The sequence below is a fragment of the Schistocerca piceifrons genome, chromosome 6, assembly GCF_021461385.2.
Source record: "Schistocerca piceifrons isolate TAMUIC-IGC-003096 chromosome 6, iqSchPice1.1, whole genome shotgun sequence".
Lineage (NCBI taxonomy): Eukaryota > Metazoa > Arthropoda > Insecta > Orthoptera > Acrididae > Schistocerca > Schistocerca piceifrons.
In genome coordinates, this window is record NC_060143.1 from 592,167,282 (window position 1) to 592,187,003 (window position 19,722).

Below are 19,722 nucleotides of genomic sequence, written 5' to 3' on the forward strand. Positions count from 1 at the left end.
CATGAAGATGTCATCAATAAATCTGTACCAAACTTTGGGTTGGCAGGCCTGGGTAACCAAGAAGGCTTCCTCTAAGCGACCCATGAATAGGTTGGCGTACGAGGGGGCCATCCTGGTACCCATGGCTGTTCCCTTTAATTGTTGGTATGTCTGGCCTTTGAAAGTGAAGAAGTTGTGGGTCAGGATGAAGCTGGCTAAGGTAATGAGGAAAGAGGTTTTAGGTAGGGTGGCAGGTGATCGGCGTAAAGGAAGTGCTCCATTGCAGCAAGGCCCTGGACGTGCGGAATATTTGTGTATAAGGAAGTGGCATCAATGGTTACAAGGATGGTTTCCAGGGGTAACAGACTGGGTAAGGATTCCAGGCGTTCGAGAAAGTGGTTGGTGTCTTTGATGAAGGATGGGAGACTGCATGTAATGGGTTGAAGGTGTTGATCTACGTAGGCAGAGATACGTTCTGTGGGGGCTTGTTAACCAGCTACAATGGGGCGGCCGGGATGATTGGGTTTGTGAATTTTAGGAAGAAGGTAGAAGGTAGGGGTGCGGGGTGTCAGTGGGGTCAGGAGGTTGATGGAGTCAAGTGAAAGGTTTTGTAGGGGGCCTAAGGTTCTGAGGATTCCTTGAAGCTCCGCCTGGACATCAGGAATGGGATTACCTTGGTAAACTTTGTATGTGGTGTTGTCTGAAAGCTGACGCAGTCCCTCAGCCACATACTCCCGACGATCAAGTACCACTGTCGTGGAACCCTTGTCCGCCGGAAGAATGACGATGGAACGGTCAACCTTCAGATCACGGATAGCTTGGGCTTCAGCAGTGGTGATGTTGGGAGTAGGATTAAGGTTTTTTATGAAGGATTGAGAGGCAAGGCTGGAAGCCAGAAATTCCTGGAAGGTTTGGAGGGGGTGATTTTGAGGGAGAGGAGGTGGGTCCCGCTGTGACGGAGGACGGAACTGTTCCAGGCAGGGTTCAATTTGGATAGTGTCTTGGGGAGTTGGACCATTAGGAGTAGGATTAGGATCATTTTTCTTCGTGGAAAGTGATATTTCCAGCAGAGAGTACGAGTGTAGGACAGTAAATCTTTGACAAGGGCTGTTTGGTTGAATCTGGGAGTAGGGCTGAAGGTGAGGCCTTGGGGTAGGACAGAGGTTTCGGATTGGGAGAGAGGTTTGGAGGAAAGGTTAACTACTGAATTAGGGTGTTGTGGTTCCAGATTGTGTTGATTGCAATTTTGAGGTTTTGGAGGGAGTGGAGCTGGAAGTGGGAGATTGAGTAGATGGGAGAGACTGGGTTTGTGTGCAATGAGAGGAGGTTGAGGTTTGCTGGAAAGGTTGTGAAGGGTGAGTGAGTTGCCTTTCCGGAGGTGGAAAACCAGGAGATTGGATAGTTTCTTTAAGGTGGAGGGTGGCATGCTGTTCTAATTTGCGGTTGGCCTGTAGGAGGATGCTCTGAACAGCCGGTGTGGATGTGGGAGAGGAAAGATTGAGGACTTTTATTAAGGACAGGAGTTGACGGGTGTGTTCATTGGCTGAGTTGATGTGTAGGTGAAGGATTAAGTGGGTGAGGACAATGAATTGTTCAGTTTGGAACTGGTATAGGGACTGATGGAAAGAAGGGTTGCAGCCAGAGATGGGAACTTTAAGTGTGAGGCCTTTGGGGGTAATGCCAAATGTCAGACAAGCCTGAGAAAATAAAATATGGGAGTGTAATCTGGCTAGGGCGAAGGCATTTTTGCGGAGGGAATGTAAATAAAACTTAATGGGGTCTTGTGGGGGTGTTGTGAGGGTGACATGGTATTAGAAGGTGGAAAGTGTAACATGAGTCTGAAATGAAAATGAAAATAAAAATAAAAATATATGGGGAGAGATAAAGGTGAACTAGAAAGCAACTGGAGATCTGGTGTTAAAAAAGGCGAAGAAAAGTTGGTTGGAGCTGGGCTATGTTGATCCTGTGGTGAACTTGTGTAGGTAGACAACGATGTGCATAAAGGTTAGGTGGTTGTGTTGCCGCCAAAACACGTTAAAGGGTGGAGAAATTTGGGAAAATTTCGAAAAAACTACGTGTAAATGTATTAAAAGGAGTGGTTTTGTGGTGGCAGATTATGAAAATGAGGCTAACAATTGTCTGAAAAAGAAATAATGACGTTAAAACCTGTGGGAAGCGGCTAAAAATGATCAGTGATGTGAGAAAAACGGAAATGGAAATAAAGCAAAAGTTATTAGAACTAGCCGAAATGGTTGTTTAATAGGTGAAAGGAACTGTTTGTGAACTAGAATCGGAGGATTTTATAGCAGCGGTAGTGCTGAAAGCGGAAAAAAAAAATTTTTTTTTGGTTATGGTTTGGAAGTGGGTTACGTATTATTAGGTATTACATATTATTGAGTATATATCAGCAGGATAAAATTGTATAGTAGATTACGGTAAAAAGGAGAAGGTGAATACAAAGTGAAACTACTGGCAAAAACAGAAAGAGAAAATAAGACGACAGAAAAGATTTCGAAATGCAACAGTGACAATAACAAACGTAATTGTTGGGTTCAAATTAATGATATGAATATAATAGAGGGAAACATTCCACATGGGAAAAATATATCTAAAAACAAAGATGATGAGACTTACCAAACAAAAGTGCTGGCAGGTCGATAGACACACAAACAAACACAAACATACACACAAAATTCAAGCTTTCGCAACAAACGGTTGCTTCATCAGGAAAGAGGGAAGGAGAGGGAAAGACGAAAGGATGTGGGTTTTAAGGGAGAGGGTAAGGAGTCATTCCAATCCCGGGAGTGGAAAGACTTACCTTAGAGGGAAAAAAGGACAGGTATACACACGCACACACACACATATCCATTTGCACATACACAGACTCAAGCAGACATTTGTAAAGGCAAAGAGTTTGGGCAGAGATGTCAGTCGAGGCGGAAGTAAAGAGGCAAAGATGTTGTTGAAAGACAGGTGAGGTATGAGTGGTGGCAACTTGAAATTAGCGGAGGTTGAGGCCTGGCGGATAACGATAAGAAAGGATTTACTGAAGGGCAAGTTCCCATCTCCAGAGTTCTGACAGGATGGTGTTAGTGGGAAGTATCCAGATAACCCGGACAGTGTAACACTGTGCCAAGATGTGCTGGCCGTGCACCAAGGCATGTTTAGCCACATTACCAACAAACACTGTCTGCCTGTGTCCATTCATGCGAATGAACAGTTTGTTGCTGGTCATTCCCACATAGAAAGCTTCACAGCATAGGCAGGTCAGTTGGTAAATCACGTGGGTGCTTTCACACGTGGCTCGTTCAACAACATCTTTGCCTCTTTACTTCCGCCTCGACTGACATTTCTGCCCAAACTCTTTGCCTTTACAAATGTCTGCTTGTGTCTGTGTATGTGCGGATGGGTGTGTGTGTGTGTGTGTGTGTGTGTGTGTGTGTGTGTGTGTGTGCGCGCGCGCGTGCGCACGAGTGTATACCTGTCCTTTTTTCCCCCTAAGGCAAGTCTTTCTGCTCCCGGGATTGGAATGACTCCTTACCCTCTCCCTTAAAACCCACATCCTTTCGTCTTTCCCTCTCCTTCCCTCTTTCCTGATGAAGCAACTGTTTGTTGCGAAAGCTTGAATTTTGTGTGTAAGTTTGCGTTTGTTTGTGTGTCTATCGACCTGCCAGCACATATGCTCGGGAAATTAAGTTCCATATTTCTAACCACCTACGATGAACTGGTCACCGACAGCCAGAGAAAACCCGTATTGTTCAGACCTGCTACCTCACTGTAAGGCACAGGGTACAACAGGAGGCAAAGCACCAGCCCCCCCCCCCCCCCACCCCTGCCCCCCATGTCACCATGAATCTCTAGTCTCTGTATACTGTAGAGCACAGAGGTGATTGTGGACTTACGAGACTCAGCCACATGGCAAATGTTGTGCTGCATCAGTGACTCAGTGAAACTAAAAGTGTCTGTGCAATGCATACAATGGTGGAAAAGGAGCTACAGTTTACAGAACAAAAGGCATCTGCATTCAATAAAACCATTATAGTGACAGAGACAGAAGTGTATTAGTTGGGTGAAAGGCTGAAATGCCTATTGGCTTTATAATGTTATATAAAATATAGCTGGTTTCTGCATTTTTCAAGTAATTGAACTTCACACAGTATTTCTCTACAACACATAGTCATTATACAGTTTATAACAATAAAATCTCTAAATGTACTTTGAAGTTTTAAGCATTTAATAAGAAGTTCTTAAATATGTATGAGGGGAATTAATGCACATTGTAGAAGTGGTCAATGAAATATGCCTTTGTATTGACTCTGAAACTTGGTAAGATACCTATTAACTTAATTTCATGAAACAAGCAGTTATATTTTTCCCCCCCCAGAATGTGATGAATGTAAGTGCTGGAGGCTCAGTCACCTCCTCTACATATTAGAAGGGGAGGCACTGAGGCAGGGGAGAGGGAGGAAGAGTGTGAGGTCTGTTGTGCTGGAGACTGACAAATTAAGAGTCTGCTGGAGACAAATTTATTGGCATATTTGGACAGCTCTCGCTTCCCACCGCCCCGGAAATGCACACAGGTGGCAAGACTACAGGGCAGGGACTTCCCGACATGGAGTATGTGACAGCTGTCAACATTGTGGTACTGTTACTGTACTGGTACTGATATGAACATTTGATTTATGGACCAATAAAATGCAACAAAGGGAGAAATTTACATCCAACAGTATGTTCATTGTAAAATATTGTGTCACTTATATGTGTATTTATTAAAGATATGTTGGTAACTGATGACAAATCTTGTTGCTAACTAAATATGAGTATTTTTGCTGTTTAGTTATATTATCAGTTTTCACGAGTTAAGCTAAATGTATTAATGATCCACCCCCCCAGCCTCACGGTCTGGGGCGTCCTGTCACAGTTTGTGCGACTCCTCCTGTCAGGCATGGGTGTGTGTCTTGTCCCGTAGCATAAGTTAGTTTAAGTTAGATTAAGTAGTGTGTAAGCTTAGGGACCGATGATCTCAGCAGTTTGGCCCCGTAAGATCTTACCACAAATTTCCAAAATAGTTTTTGTTATTCAAAACGAATTTTTACTCTGCATTGGAGTGTGTGCTGATCTGAAACTTTGTGGCAGATTACAATTGCTTGCCAGACCACAACTCCAATCTCAGACCTGGCCAGGTTCTGTACCAAGTAAACTATCTGAACATGATTTGGGACCTGCCTCACAGCTTAACTTCCACCTGTACCTCCCCTCCTACCTTCCAAATTTCACAGAATTTCTCTTGCATACCATGTGGCACTAGTATTCCTGGAGGAAGGGATATTGTGGAGAAATGCCCTCTACAGCTTAGGGGATTGTTTCCAGAATGAATTTTCACTTTGCAGCACAGTGTACACTGATTTGAAATTTCCTGTGCCAGAAAAGGTACGGTAAGCCTTTCACTGTCTATAAACACTGTAAGTAGAATGATACAGCATACGCAGAATAGTGTATTTACCCGAATCTAAGCTGCATGCAAATCTAAGCCACACCTGAAAAATGAGACCCAAAACTCAAGGGGAAAAAAGTTATAAACACACTTCAAAATCAAAACAAAGTTGGTTCATTTTAACATGAGATACAAATTAGGTAGAATGGATGAAGATATGCAGCTACAGTGGTTGGGTTCGAGTCATAAGCTTAGCAGTCAAGCTTAAGCAAGGTTATTTTGTAGATTAATTTACTCTTTCAAACAATTAGAACCACATGACGAATCTGGACAGAATTTATAGCTGTAGAAGATTTAAAAATCAATGCTAGAAATCTGTTCTGTGCTTCATTTCTCACTGTATCACTATTCAGCATAACAATTATATGAATATAAACATTACACGATATGTATAATCTTCCGCATTTGCCTTTGTCTCACTCGAGTTTGTTTGATGGGTAGGATTTACATGAGGCAGCAGCTAACACAGAAAAATACATGGTGTAATGTTTACATTTGTATTATTCTTATGGCAAAGAGAGTATGTAATTCACGATTCATAGCAACTCTCTCTCATCACTGGTAGGAAAACATCCAGGATGTAGTGTCAGCCATACTGACGTAAATTTTAAACACAGGCTTACTAATCAGCTTTTTGTAGTAGATTTTTAGTGAAGTCTTCAAATGTATGAGTAGCAACACTTACAAAATAGAATGAAAATCAGTCAGAAATTAAAAGAAGAAATATGAAACAAAATGTTATTAGATTCATAATACAAATTTTATGAAATGTTTAAAATATCAATTATTTATTTATTTATTTATTTATTTCTTGTTCCGTAGATCCAGTTAGTGAGTCAATCACAAGGATATGGAACGTGTCAAATTGTACAGGTTTCAATTTAAACTTACAATAAATACAAGGGCAATTCAATGGCAAATTGTACGTATTTTAAGTAAGACATACTATAAATACAGTAACAGATACAATGTCAGCTAGATAACATAACAACCATTTAACAGAAAAATGAGTTTCAAATAAAGGTTAAAGATAAGAGCACAAAGTTAAATCAGATATTAGGCCTACAAGAGTAAATACATGTACAGCCAATCTGTTGTTACAAAAAGTGTGCTAATGCCCAAATGCACAATAAAATCAATTGAACTACTTCTAGACACAATAAGTTTAGTGATGGTATACATTTTTTTTCAGATATTCATCCACAGTATAATAAGATTTCTCTGTCAGGTAATCTTTGAGAACTTGTTTAAATTTTGGCAGTTCTGTGTGAACACATTTGATCTACATCTACATCTACATCTACATTGATACTCCGCAAGCCACCCAACGGTGTGTGGCGGAGGGCACTTTACGTGCCGCTGTCATTACCTCCCTTTCCTGTTCCAGTCGCGTATGGTTCGCGGGAAGAACGACTGCCGGAACGCCTCCGTGCGCGCTCTAATCTCTCTAATTTTACATTCGTGATCTCCTCGGGAGGTATAAGTAGGGGGAAGCAATATATTCGATACCTCATCCAGAAACGCACCCTCTCGAAATCTGGCGAGTAAGCTACACCGCGATGCAGAGCGCCTCTCTTGCAGAGTCTGCCACTTGAGTTTTCTAAACATCTCCGTAACGCTATCACGCTTACCAAATAACCCTGTGACGAAACGCGCCGCTCTTCTTTGGATCTTCTCTATCTCCTCCGTCAGACCGATCTGGTATGGATCCCACACTGATGAGCAATACTCAAGTATAGGTCGAACGAGTGTTTTGTGGTAGAGCATTGAACAGCTTAATGCTGGAGTAGTAAACTCCTTTTTGTACCAGAGTGAGACGTTTCATTTCGAAATGTATATTGTCTTTGTTTCTGGCGTTATAACCATGGAATTTACTGTTGTCTTGGTAGATGGAATAATTTTTGCACACAAAGGTCAGCAAGGAAAAATATACTGTGAGGCAGTTGTTAGGATACCTATCTTCCGAAACAAGTGCCTGCAAGAGTGTCTTTGATGGACCCCACACATTATTCTGATTGCTTTTTTTTGGATGGTGAAAAGTTTTTTTGCAAGTGGTTGGTTCCCCCAGAATATGATAGCATATGACATCAATGAGTGGAAGTAGCCAAAGTAGGCAACCTTAATAGTGTCAACTTCAGCCACTGAAGAAATTACCCGTAATGCAAAAATTCTGAATCACTATCACTAGATTCCTTGTTGCTCGGTTCTTCATACAGCGCTGCCTGTTGCACAGTCTGATTAGGAACACACTTCCCTGTACCATCAACTAATTGGCACTTGCAGACTTCTGTGTTTTATATGTCACGTTGGTGTCAGCTGTCTGTCAGTTTTCGAAAGCCAGTCTGTATACATGCATTTAAGCTTGACCTTGAATGGTTTATTCAGACAAACATCAAGTGGTTGAAGAATTGATGTCATCCCACCTGGAATTAGTGCCAAGCACATTCCGCTTTCTAATTGTTGTATGACCTGTGTTTTCATCTAACACCAGCAACCTGCGTAAACTGAGCATTGGTCCAGGATGACTATCAAATGCAAGCCTAATCCATTCCAGCATAACTTCCTCTGAAAACCACCCACTTTCATTTGCTCATAAAATTTGGAAATATTTCCGATTCTGATACAGTCTTTCACTTGAAAAATATAAATGGCGTAATTTATGTCCACTTGTAGTGCACGAAAGCATGATGACCACCTGCTGTTTTTCACCCCCTAATGTAAGAATACTTTTATCTTTCTTTCCTTTGGCATCAAGCACATAATTCAATGGCATGTCAAAATATGTGGGTCAGTATTCCCTATCTGGCCAAGAAGGTATTAGTTTTCAGTGTGCCACCTGAAAATGAAGCACTGAAATTTCATAACTTTTTCTTTGTAATTTTTTGTCAGCTTCTGCACAATTGAAGTTCACCTCCGAAGTGAAAAACCTCAGAGCTTCAAAAAAAGAAAAATCCAGTTGTGGCTAGCCTTAAAATTTTCAATTTTTTTGCACTTGACCAATTTCATATAACTTAATTTTTTAAATTTCGCTGCTCACAGGCTACCATTTCTGATACTGTTCCTTAACAAACAAGTTTAAAATTACTTCAAGAGAATGACATTGGCCATATTTTGGCCCACTAAAGGCTTTCCTGCTACTGTAACATTCAAATAATTTGTCTCTTTGCAGTTGCCATAATGTGAATTGCTCTTTTCAATCCCGTATAACAGACCTACAGCAAAAAGAATTAACTTCCTTCCTGATTTGGCACTTAAATGAAAACATTTAATTATGGTACTTTAACATCATCACTTCACAAAATTCGACGAAACAGTATGTGAATTGTAAAAGCATTGTTGGTATTTATGTAAAAGGCTGCTACATCTGAATTTCTATTTCCTTTGGTGGGTGATATAATTTAAAAAATAAATAAATAAAAAAGGTGACTCATCTTCTGCCTTTTTTTTTTTTTTTTTACTAGTGCAGAAGTTTTGGCACCAGTATTTACGTCTGCACCTGCAAACCATGCCTGTGCAGTGCTGCTTACATTCAATATTAGGTGATAATAAACAAATTACCACACATGGCTGCTGGATTACCTCCAGCAGAAACCACAAATAAAACCTTTGTTGAGAAATCATTATTGAAATTATTTAAGTGATCATCTTTATCCAAAGAAAATTTAGATAACATACTTAAGACAGTATAACAGCGTTTACACAGACATGTAGATATGAGGATTCATGAATTTAATAGTGGTGCTCATACTTCAATGTTTGATATTTTTGAGTTTGTTCTTGTTCAAGATCATCGTCACAATCCCATTATAAAGAAGGAAACTAGTATATGTTTTCCAAAGTATTGTGGTCTACAAAAGGATTGTAAATATATCACACCCAAAGGCTGTATATCTTATAGAACCTATGAAAGGCCAAGATAAAGGTCTATATAACATAGATATGATAAAACAATTTAAGTGTTCAGGGGAACCTGCATCCTGAGAAAGTTCGGCAGAGTGACATCTATCAGATTCCAAGTTAACTGTTCTGTCATTTATGTTTCTGTTTTCTGTGGAACAATTTCTTCACTCTTTTTCTGTCCTATAATCTTTTGAAAAAATTTCTCTCTCACTATCCTATCCTAGAATTACGTATATGGAACAGCACGTATCATATGAATATACATGTAGTATATGAGAGTACACATAGTTACTCAAATACTGATACGGTGTCTAGAAGTGACTGGCATTTGTAATAGTAAAAACATATGATTCATTTTGAATCTATTTTTTGTATATTTTGTATGAATATTGTATTATTTTGGTACTTATGTGCAATATTTTGAATGTATAGGTATGATAATCAGTTATTTTTTAAATGCATGAGAAGAAGAGTGCTAAGCACCTCTTAGCATGTATAGCATGTTGGCTGAGAAGGTGACAGATGAACATGTGCATATCAATTAATTTGGTGTCTGAGAAACAGAATCAATAAAACAGAATGCTCCTCTCATAGAGAGAGTATTCTAATGTGGAAATAAAATCACTAATATGAAAAATTGAACTATATTTATTAAAGTATGAGGTTAAAAATTAAGATACATGAGAACTGATGAGTAATCAAGTAAATATACTTTGTAGTATAAATATTATAAGGATTAGGAGACACTTACAGGTACCACTTAGTATTCATCTTGATAAGTACCTATAAGATGGCCAACAATATATAGTATATTAAGAATAGGGAGAGGATAAAAAAGAAATTCAATACATTGATCACAGAATAAGCTAAACATACTTATAACAAAGCGGAGCAGGTAGAATAAAGCTGAAGTATATGAAAATGATTAATATACACAATTTAGGTGCAATATCGGCACAGAACTGTTAAGAGGTGTAGATATTAATGTAAGACCCGAGGAAGGTGGGAGTATACACAAGGTACTGATCACCAGAGTCAAACAAAGAAGACGTAATTCCTTCTACTGATGAGAGTATAAGCAAGGTAAGATACTTCATACAGGAATTTTAAAAAACCATGTTGCAGTGTACTAGAAGGCAACATGTTAGGAGGATAAAGGGTAAGCTGACCTGTGGAAGGGATAACTTACACCTTAGGTTGGGTGGATTCTTGAAAGGATGGACCTTTACCACTTTCATGAAGGGAGACTTGTTAAGGGACACTGGCGTCTCAGCTGGAAATGTAACTGAAAAGTATCTGCTCAGAGAATAACGTGTAAATGTGCACAGGAATTATGTTCACATTAAAGAAGCATTCTCCAGACTAGAATAATGTGGTCTGGATCTGGCTAATTAGGTGTCATAGATTTTGAGTATGCTTCCACCACGGTTTAAGGATGCAAGTATCTGAGATTGGAAATGGGTAAATGGACTGTTGGTTCCAATGTCAGAAGTATCTCCATAGCTAAATGAATTAAGTGAAATAGTTTAATTTGCAAATACACATAACACAGATACCTTCACCAAGACCAGAAGTGAGGAGACGATGATAGTGAACCAAGTCATCTACGTGCAGAAAATAAAACAAGATAATTGATTATGTGTGATATCTCGAGAAATCTACAAAAACGTTTATGCTTATAGGAATACCCAAAGCTAAATGAAGACGAGATCATGTAATCCAGATAATAGGAACAGAAGGAGAATACTGAAGTATAAACTCAAAATTAAAATGTCCGAATTAAGGAGTGAAGTTTAAATCATCCCCATGATAGGCAAAGACTGCAATGAAAGAAACTATATGCGAATACCATATGGGCCTGGACTGAAAATAGATTTTGTGTTTGGTAAACATATGACATGAAGTAGTGGTGAAATATGAACTGAACTGAATGAAACTTTAGTAGCACCAGAGGGACATGAAGTGCAAACAGCAGAAGTATTTTGTAAAGTAATAACATTGCATAACTAAAAAATGATGTTTATTTTCAATACATTAAACCTTGTAGAACTAAGTTTATGAGCACAAAATCTCGTCTCAGGTAGAATGAGATGTTTCACTTCATTGATCTTTAGTGGCCAGTGAAAGATGTTTGCAGGTTAAGGTAGTTAGTAAGTAGGAAGCACCCCACTTTCAGGAGGTTTTTGATGCCTTGAGCAGATCCGAGTTGTGCCAATCCCGTGTTATCAGCAAAGAGGGACACAGACAGTTGCTTCTACCTGCTGGGTGGAGTTGTATACTCTATGAGGCCATGAGTGAAGGGCATGGAGCACATGTGACCTCCATGACTTTAAACAAATCATCACCGAAAAGACAACTGATGTTTAGATTTTATTGTAAAAATTTGTTCAGAGTCTCTTGTGAGACGCACTCATGAAAATATCCAGCCAAAATTTTTCGCCTATGTAGCCTAACAATTAGAAGAGATTAGGATGGTATGTTATAGGAAATAACTATGTAATCAAAAGTATCTGGACACCTGGCTGAAAATGACTCACAAGTATGTGGGACCCTCCATCGGTAATGCTGAAATTCAGTATGGCGTTGGCCCACCCTCAGCCTGAATGACAGCTTCCACTCTCACAGGTATATGTTCAATCAGGTGCTGGAAGGTTTCCTGGGGAATGGCGGCCCATTCTTCACAGAGTGCTGCACTGAGAGGAGGTATGAACGTTGGTCGCTGAGTCCTGGCACGAAGTTGGTGTTCCATAAGATTCAGTTCAGGAGTCTGGGCAGGCCAGCCCATTACAGGGATGTTACTGTCATGTAACCACTCCGCCACAAACCATGCATTATGAACAAGTGCTCGATCATGTTAAAAGATGCAACTGCTCTTCAGCAGTGGGAAGCAAGAAGGTGCTTCAAACATCAATGTAGGCCTGTGCTGTGATAGTGCCATGCAAAACAACAAGGGGTGGAAGCACTGTCCATGAAAAACATGACCACATCACAACACCACCACCACTAAATTTTACTGTTGGCACTACACATGCTGGCAGATGCCATTCACTGGGCATTTGCCTTACCCACACCTTACCATCAGATCATCACTTGCATATCGTGATTCGTCACTCCACACAACATTTTTCCACTGTTCAATTGTCCAATGTTTACATTCCTTACACCAAGCGAGGCATCGTTTGGGATTTACCAGCGTGATGTGTGGCTTATGAGCAGCTGCTCGACCATGAAATCCAAGTTTTCTCACCTCCCATCTAAATGTCATAGTACTTGCAGTGAATCCTGAGGCAGTTTGGAATTCCTGTGTGATGGTCTGGATAAATGTCTGCCTATTACACATTACAACCCTCGTCAACTGTCGGCAGTTTCTGTCAGTCAACAGACAAGCTCAACCTGTACACTTTTGTGCTGTACGTGTCCCTCCATGTTTCCACTTCACTATCACATCAGAAAACAGTCGATATAGGTATGTTTAGGAGTGTGGAAATCTCACATAAAGACATACGACACAAGTGACATCTGACCACATTCGAAGTCCGTGAGTTCCGCAGAGTGCCCCATTCTGCTCTCTCATTATGTCTAGTGACTACTGAGGTTGCTGATATGCAGTACCTGGCAGTCAGTGGCAGCACAATGTACCTAATATGAAAAACATATGTTTTTGAGGGTGTCAGGATACTTTTAATCACACAGTGTACATTGAATTCAACTTCTTTGGGCATGTTATTTCACTAGAAAAAAGAAAAAGTCTCTTTCACCATCATTGATGCTGCAGATCAAAGTCCATGGGGGAGAAGCTACCTCATGGTTCAAAGACACCACATAGCAGGATCCTTGCAGCATTGATATTGTACGGCGACCAGCAGAAAACATAAGAGAATTGGAAACTCCAGTAAAATATGAGAGCTGCAGATCGACTACTGGACTGTTTCAACAACCCTTTCCTATCAACCCTACTACAAAAATAGGCCATGCAACATTCCACAAGGGTTTCAACACACTTCCCTGAGACATGCATGAACTTACTTCCACGTCCATCAATGATTCTCTATCCATGATAACATGCGTCTACTCTAGCAAGAAAATCTCATTTTTCCTCCTGCAATCAAATTTTCATAAGTAAGCAAACTGTCTTGATCAAAATCCTTCTGGATGTCCCATGAGCGAAATGCAAGTTAGATTTTTTGTAGGCTAGCTGATATGGATAAAGTCATTCTGCTTGAGATATGTCATTACATTTGAGGTCAGATATTTTCTGACAAGGAGAGGTTCCCAAGGGTGGACTGACTTTTCGAAACCCTCTACATGGTGATGTATGTAAGAGTCCCAGATGTCTCACCCAGCAGCCAATGACTGTGGTAGACTCTCATTTGCGAATCATTGACAAAAAGTAATTTTGTGTGATGTTCTAGAGCTCTAAAAATGACAGTAGTACATATAGCAGAACAGTAGCATACTGGTTGATGTAGAAGCCTGATGTGCAGAATTTGTGGATTCAAGTCTGGTCATGTGCTTAATTTTTTTTTCATTTTTAAAGTTATTGTAAGGACTTTGATCATTATTTTTATTCAGTTAATTGGTGTAAGTGTAATTCATGAAATATCTAGCCCTTTGTTATGTAATGTTAATCATCATATTAACTTTTTCATTTGGCCTTATTTTTTCTTCCTATCATTCTGAATCTTTGTTCATATGATTATAATTATCTTTATTCATGTATCACAATATTTAAATGTTTATAAATGCCGATCTAGTAGTTAAAAAACAAAAGATAAAATAAAATATATCTAAAAACAAAGATGATGTGACTTACCAAACAAAAGCGCTGGCATGTCAATAGACACACAAACATACACACAAAATTCTAGCTTTCGCAACCAACGTTTGCCTCGTCAGGAAAGAGGGAAGGAGAGGGAAAGACGAAAGGATTTGGGTTCTAAGGGAGAGGGTAAGGAGTCATTCCAATCCCGGGAGCGGAAAGACTTACCTTAGGGGGAAAAAAGGACGGGTGTGTGTGTGTGTGTGTGTGTGTGTGTGTGTGTGTGTGTGTCTATATATATATATATATATATATATATATATATATATATATATATATATATATATATATATATATATATATATATATATATATATATATAATAGAAGGAAACATTCCACGTGGGAAAAATTATATATAAAATCAAAGATGAGGTGACTTACCGAACGAAAGCGCTGGCAGGTCGATAGACACACAAACAAACACAAACATACACACAAAATTCAAGCTTTCGCAACAAACTGTTGCCTCATCAGGAAAGAGGGAAGGAGAGGGGAAGACGAAAGGAAGTGGGTTTTAAGGGAGAGGGTAAGGAGTCATTCCAATCCCGGGAGCGGAAAGACTTACCTTAGGGGGAAAAAAGGACAGGTATACACTCGCACACACGCACATATCCATCCACACATACAGACACAAGCAGACATATCTATCCACACATGTGTGTGTGTGTGTGTGTGTGTGTGTGTGTGTGTGTGTGTGTGTGTGTGTGTGCGCGAGTGTATACCCGTTCTTTTTTCCCCCTAAGGTAAGTCTTTCCGCTCCCGGGATTGGAATGACTCCTTACCCTCTCCCTTAAAACCCAAATCCTTTCGTCTTTCCCTCTCCTTCCCTCTTTGCTGACGAGGCAACCGTTGGTTGCAAAAGCTAGAATTTTGTGTGTATGTTTGTGTTTGTTTGTGTGTCTATCGACGTGCCAGCGCTTTCGTTTGGTAAGTCACATCATCTTTGTTTTTAGATATATTTTGTTTTTCCCCACGTGGAATGTTTCCTTCTATTATATTCATATCATTAAAAGATAAAATAATCTGTATATACTGGCTGTGTAATGGTATCATAAATGTATTTTTCATTACACGCAAGATGTACATTTTTTGGATGGTAAACATCACATAAACATTTAAAACACAAATTCCCATTGCACTATGGACAACAAAATAGAGATGAAGATTTAAATGAATGAAGAGCTTATAACCAAATACACAAAATATGGAAAAGCATTAATGAGTGCCATAACATGGATGAAAATATAAGATGATCAAGCGGACAAAAAAAAAAAGAGAGAGAAATTAAAATAAATAAATCTTAACTAATTTATTGAATTGAAGTTATGACCAAAGTCATTTCAACAATTATTTAAAAAGAGAAAATTCTGACATACCTGTTGAGATTCAAACCCACAGCCTTCTGAATGTCAGGTTCCTATGCTAAACAATAGCTACAGATATCAATTTTCAAGCAAAAGTACGAATTTTTATTTTATTTTATTTTATTATTTTATTTTATTTTATTTTTGTTGGTCACTCCTAAATGAAGACCCACCTGGATAAATGGCTACAGAGTGAGATACTTGGACCCACAAATTAAATAAACGTACAGAAGGTTTCAAAAGCTTGATGCCACCATTGTGGACCTCTCCCTGCAAGATTCTACAGCTGATGGGTGTCAAGGATACTGGATGGTAGTTCTGTGGGCCACTGCTGCTACTCTTCTTGTGCCTAACTCGGAAGAAAATTCTGTATAGAATCTTTTAGTGAATCCACCCTGGGGCCTTGATCAATTTTAGTGATTTTAGCTGCGATTATCACACACTAGATCTAAAATAAAGCACAGGGCTACACTAGACAGGTGCTGAAAGAAACACATTTGGCTGTCAAATGGGAAATGCAGGAAGCATTCAATGACTACCACAGCAGAATCTTATCAAAAGATCTCTCCCAAAACCCAAAGAAATTCTGGTCGTATATAAAGTCTATTAGTGGCACCAAATTATGTTTCCAGACACTCAGGGGTACTGCAGAAACTGAAAGTGAGGGTAACAAAGCAAAAGGAGAAATTCTGAATTCTAAAAGAGAAAGAAAGAAAGAAAGATTGATACCTTTTTATCCAATGCCTTTGCAATGCCTTGCAATAGTTCATTTGTCTTTGTGGGTTCATGTCCGGCAACAATCTTCGAAGGCCGAGCTGTTATGTTACTGTCAGATGTTGCCTCTAAATAGAAAAAATGTTTAATAATTTGAAATAAGAAAAGAACTACATTTACTAAAACAATGCAAAAATGGACTCTAACTAGTTTATTACTGAGATAAAACTAGTACACACTAGAAAACTTTTGAATAAAAAAGTGGACCCTTAAATAACAACAAACATTGTGCCTTAATCACATCCTAGCTGTGTTAATCATCAATCCCCAGCATTACCAGCATCAACAGCTATTCTGAGTGGGTCCTACAAAACTTATCTCCTCTACATGCTTCTCTGGTTAATGTAAACAGCATCTAGCTTCCATTGTATGCATTACTTTAGTGCTTCTTTTTTTCCTGTTTTAACTTCCTTATTTCTTTCCGAAAGTGATCAATGCATTTAATTTATTTGCTTTTCTCCTGAATAGGATATCAGTAGGGTCCTTCTTATGGACTGTTTCTCGGTTTTGTACAGTTCTTGACTCTTACTACTCAGCTTTAGACCTTTTAATTCTTTTATAAACTTAAACACATATTTCAGAATGTGAAATGTATTTGTTGGAGGGAGGCCAGATTTCTTAAGGGTGCTATTTAAAAATTTTCAAATATATGACAGGAAATAGTAAAATAAAATAATAAAACTGATAGGATGAAATTGGATGAATAAATATCTTTTTAGTTTTACACTGTATAACTGATACCGAAACATATTAGACTGGAATAGGCAGGAAACAATCTTAAAGGGATCTGGACCTATGACAGGTGGTGAGTAGGATACAATAGGTTTCTTACCTTCTAGCACAAGCTTGCATTTCGTTGAGGTGTTGTGGACTTTTCATCAACAATATCTTTATGGTACTGTGATGCAGATAATTCAAGCCTGTGGATGGCAATGTCACAGCTAACTCTGAACATGTCATACTGATACAAATTGAGTCTCACGAGGCAGGGGCCTACACCTCAAAAGGTATAGACACGGAAGATTGGCTGAACTGATTAGTGAAAGCACGGGGGTGTGCTCTGGGCCACAAATATCTAATGTCATGGGTAGGAGAACAAAGCCTTGTTTATGATAAGTCCCTGCTTAAACAATGTCTGCATCACTGTAAGCTAAAAAGCAAGCTTCAATGTGCCTGAAGGCAAAAACAGTCAAAATGACAAGTAACATTGGAATATTATTATGTCTAAATCACAAGCAAGCCCAAATCCAAAGGCAGGGTCATCAACACTTAGTACTGCAAAGAACAGAATTGACCTTTATGGAGAGTGTAGTTATTCATACAAACATGGAATGTTCCAGAATGCTATTATTTATACAGACATCTAATATTACAGACTATATAAACATGGCAAATGTATAATATTTCAAGAACTTTCCAGAAACAACAAATTCTAAATAAAAAGCAATTGTTGGTGGCCAGGTCTCAACTAGCGAGTCACAGAATGCCGGCTAGTGATGCTAGCCACTACACCACACTTAATGCACCACAGCTCAGACAATTGTTCTGACTCCTGGAGATAAAGTGACCTGCTGTTCCAGAAGTTGTCACTGATGCCAGCTGCAACACCCTCGATCTAGCTTCCATCAATGGTCTTGCATATAGCGGCACTGGCAGATCTTCACACTCTGGCCGTGTTGTTATAACCTCTTCAATATGATGATAGTGGAAGGAAGCTCCTCCCACCAAAGCTTTGGGACTGTCAAGTGGGTCTTCTGTTTCATTTAACCTCTCATCATCAATCTGTATCTCTGGACCATAGTAGGGCTCCTTACAGACAATGGGGGTGACATTTTGGTACTTCTGTCCCCTTGATAAAGTATCATAACTCTCAACATCTTAAGTGATGTCTGACAATCAACAAAGGAAACAATATGACACAAAGCTGTACTTCAGTAACATTTCTGGTAGTCACACTTCCTGCACAGGTGTAAAAATACATACCAAGTCTCACCGGTCACTTGGCATTTTAGCACTCTCAGTCTTTCTCCTGTGCATCCACGATCTGAATGTAAGCCAGCTTCCTTACTTCTTCGGTCCTGGTGATGAGGCGTTTCACAGAGTCATCCTGAGTATCTACCTGTGCATCAAGAGCAATGTCTTATTAAAGTGTTCTGTGAGACCATTCATCTGTAGATGACAGGAAGTTGTCATCCTGTGGTGATATCAGAATCTAAAATTATCTTCAGTACCATCCACAATTGAAAACTTTTCAATAATCAGAGATCATCACACTGGGTGCTCTGGGCTTCAAAATGATGTCTTCCACAAGAAACCCTGCATTTTCTGGAGCTTCTGCAGTTAGTACTGACTCGATGACAGCATAATTGCAGAGCTAGTCAGTGTATAGTGCTATCCATTGAATCCTGTTTGCTGACTTCGGGAACCTCTCCAAAAGGTAGGATTCAAATCAGTGTTTGGCACTGTTGCAGGCAGGACTGGCAATAGATGTCCCAGAGGTAACTGTACCTTGTGCTTCTGTCATCAGTATTCCTTACAGTGGCTCACATGTGTCTTAACAGTAGGGAACTGGTCAAATATCCTTTGTATGATTCTCTCTAGAGTCTTCCCGAATCCCAGGTGACCAGATGTTGGAGCACCAGTGAAAACTTAAGGATAGCTGGCCACAGGTAAGCTGAGATGATGAGCAACTATTTCTGCCCCAATGGATCATAGTTCCTCTTATACAATGCTCTGTTAATTAATTGGAATGCTCCTTTGGTCTGTTCCTCCTCCTCCAAGGCTTCTATGGTTTTCAGCAGTGTTGGATTTACCCTGTGTTCAGCAGTAATGTCATTCAGTGCAGCAATGAATGAGATTTCAGGCTTGCTGTTGTGTTCTCCAAGGGTCTCCCTGAAAGGCAGTCTGTGTCCTTGGGTTTTGATCCACTATTGTACACAACTGTTGTCACACTCTTAAAGCCTCAGTTCTCTCGGATTCTTGAGGCTAGTCAAACAGCAGAGGGCATGATGGTCTATCACCACTGTAAATGGTTTGACAAATAAATACAGCCAGAACTGGTTGGTGACCAAAACAACTGCAAGGCACTCTGTCATCAGAGTAACCTGACATCTTTTCAGCACCTTCCTAAACTTGTATTGGAACCGCCCTTATCCAAAATTGTTAGCATTAATGTGAAATTCCATGTCAGCATTCTCATCATACAATGCTAGAACCAAAGAGGTCAGCATCTGCTTAAGGACAGTGAAAGATCTTTCTTGCACCTTGTTCCGGGAAAATTTGACATCTCCCTGCAATAGTTATTGCAAGGGACACGTCTTGGTACAAAAGTCCTTTATTAATCGCTGTTAGTATGAACACATCCCGAGAAAACTTCTCACATCAGGGATG

The 19,722-nt window shown here is 39.5% G+C and overlaps 1 protein-coding gene across 3 annotated transcripts in view; it reads right to left on the reverse strand.

Annotated features, from left to right (window-relative positions):
- Positions 1–19,722, reverse strand: part of LOC124803045 (TRAF3-interacting protein 1) — a 265,079-nt gene that overhangs the window by 149,296 nt on the left and 96,061 nt on the right. For all 3 annotated transcript variants that reach the window (XM_047264163.1, XM_047264162.1, XM_047264160.1), the window contains one exon: positions 16,288–16,400. In XM_047264163.1, the coding sequence (XP_047120119.1) occupies positions 16,288–16,400 (113 nt within the window). The remainder of the gene's footprint in view (positions 1–16,287; positions 16,401–19,722) is intronic.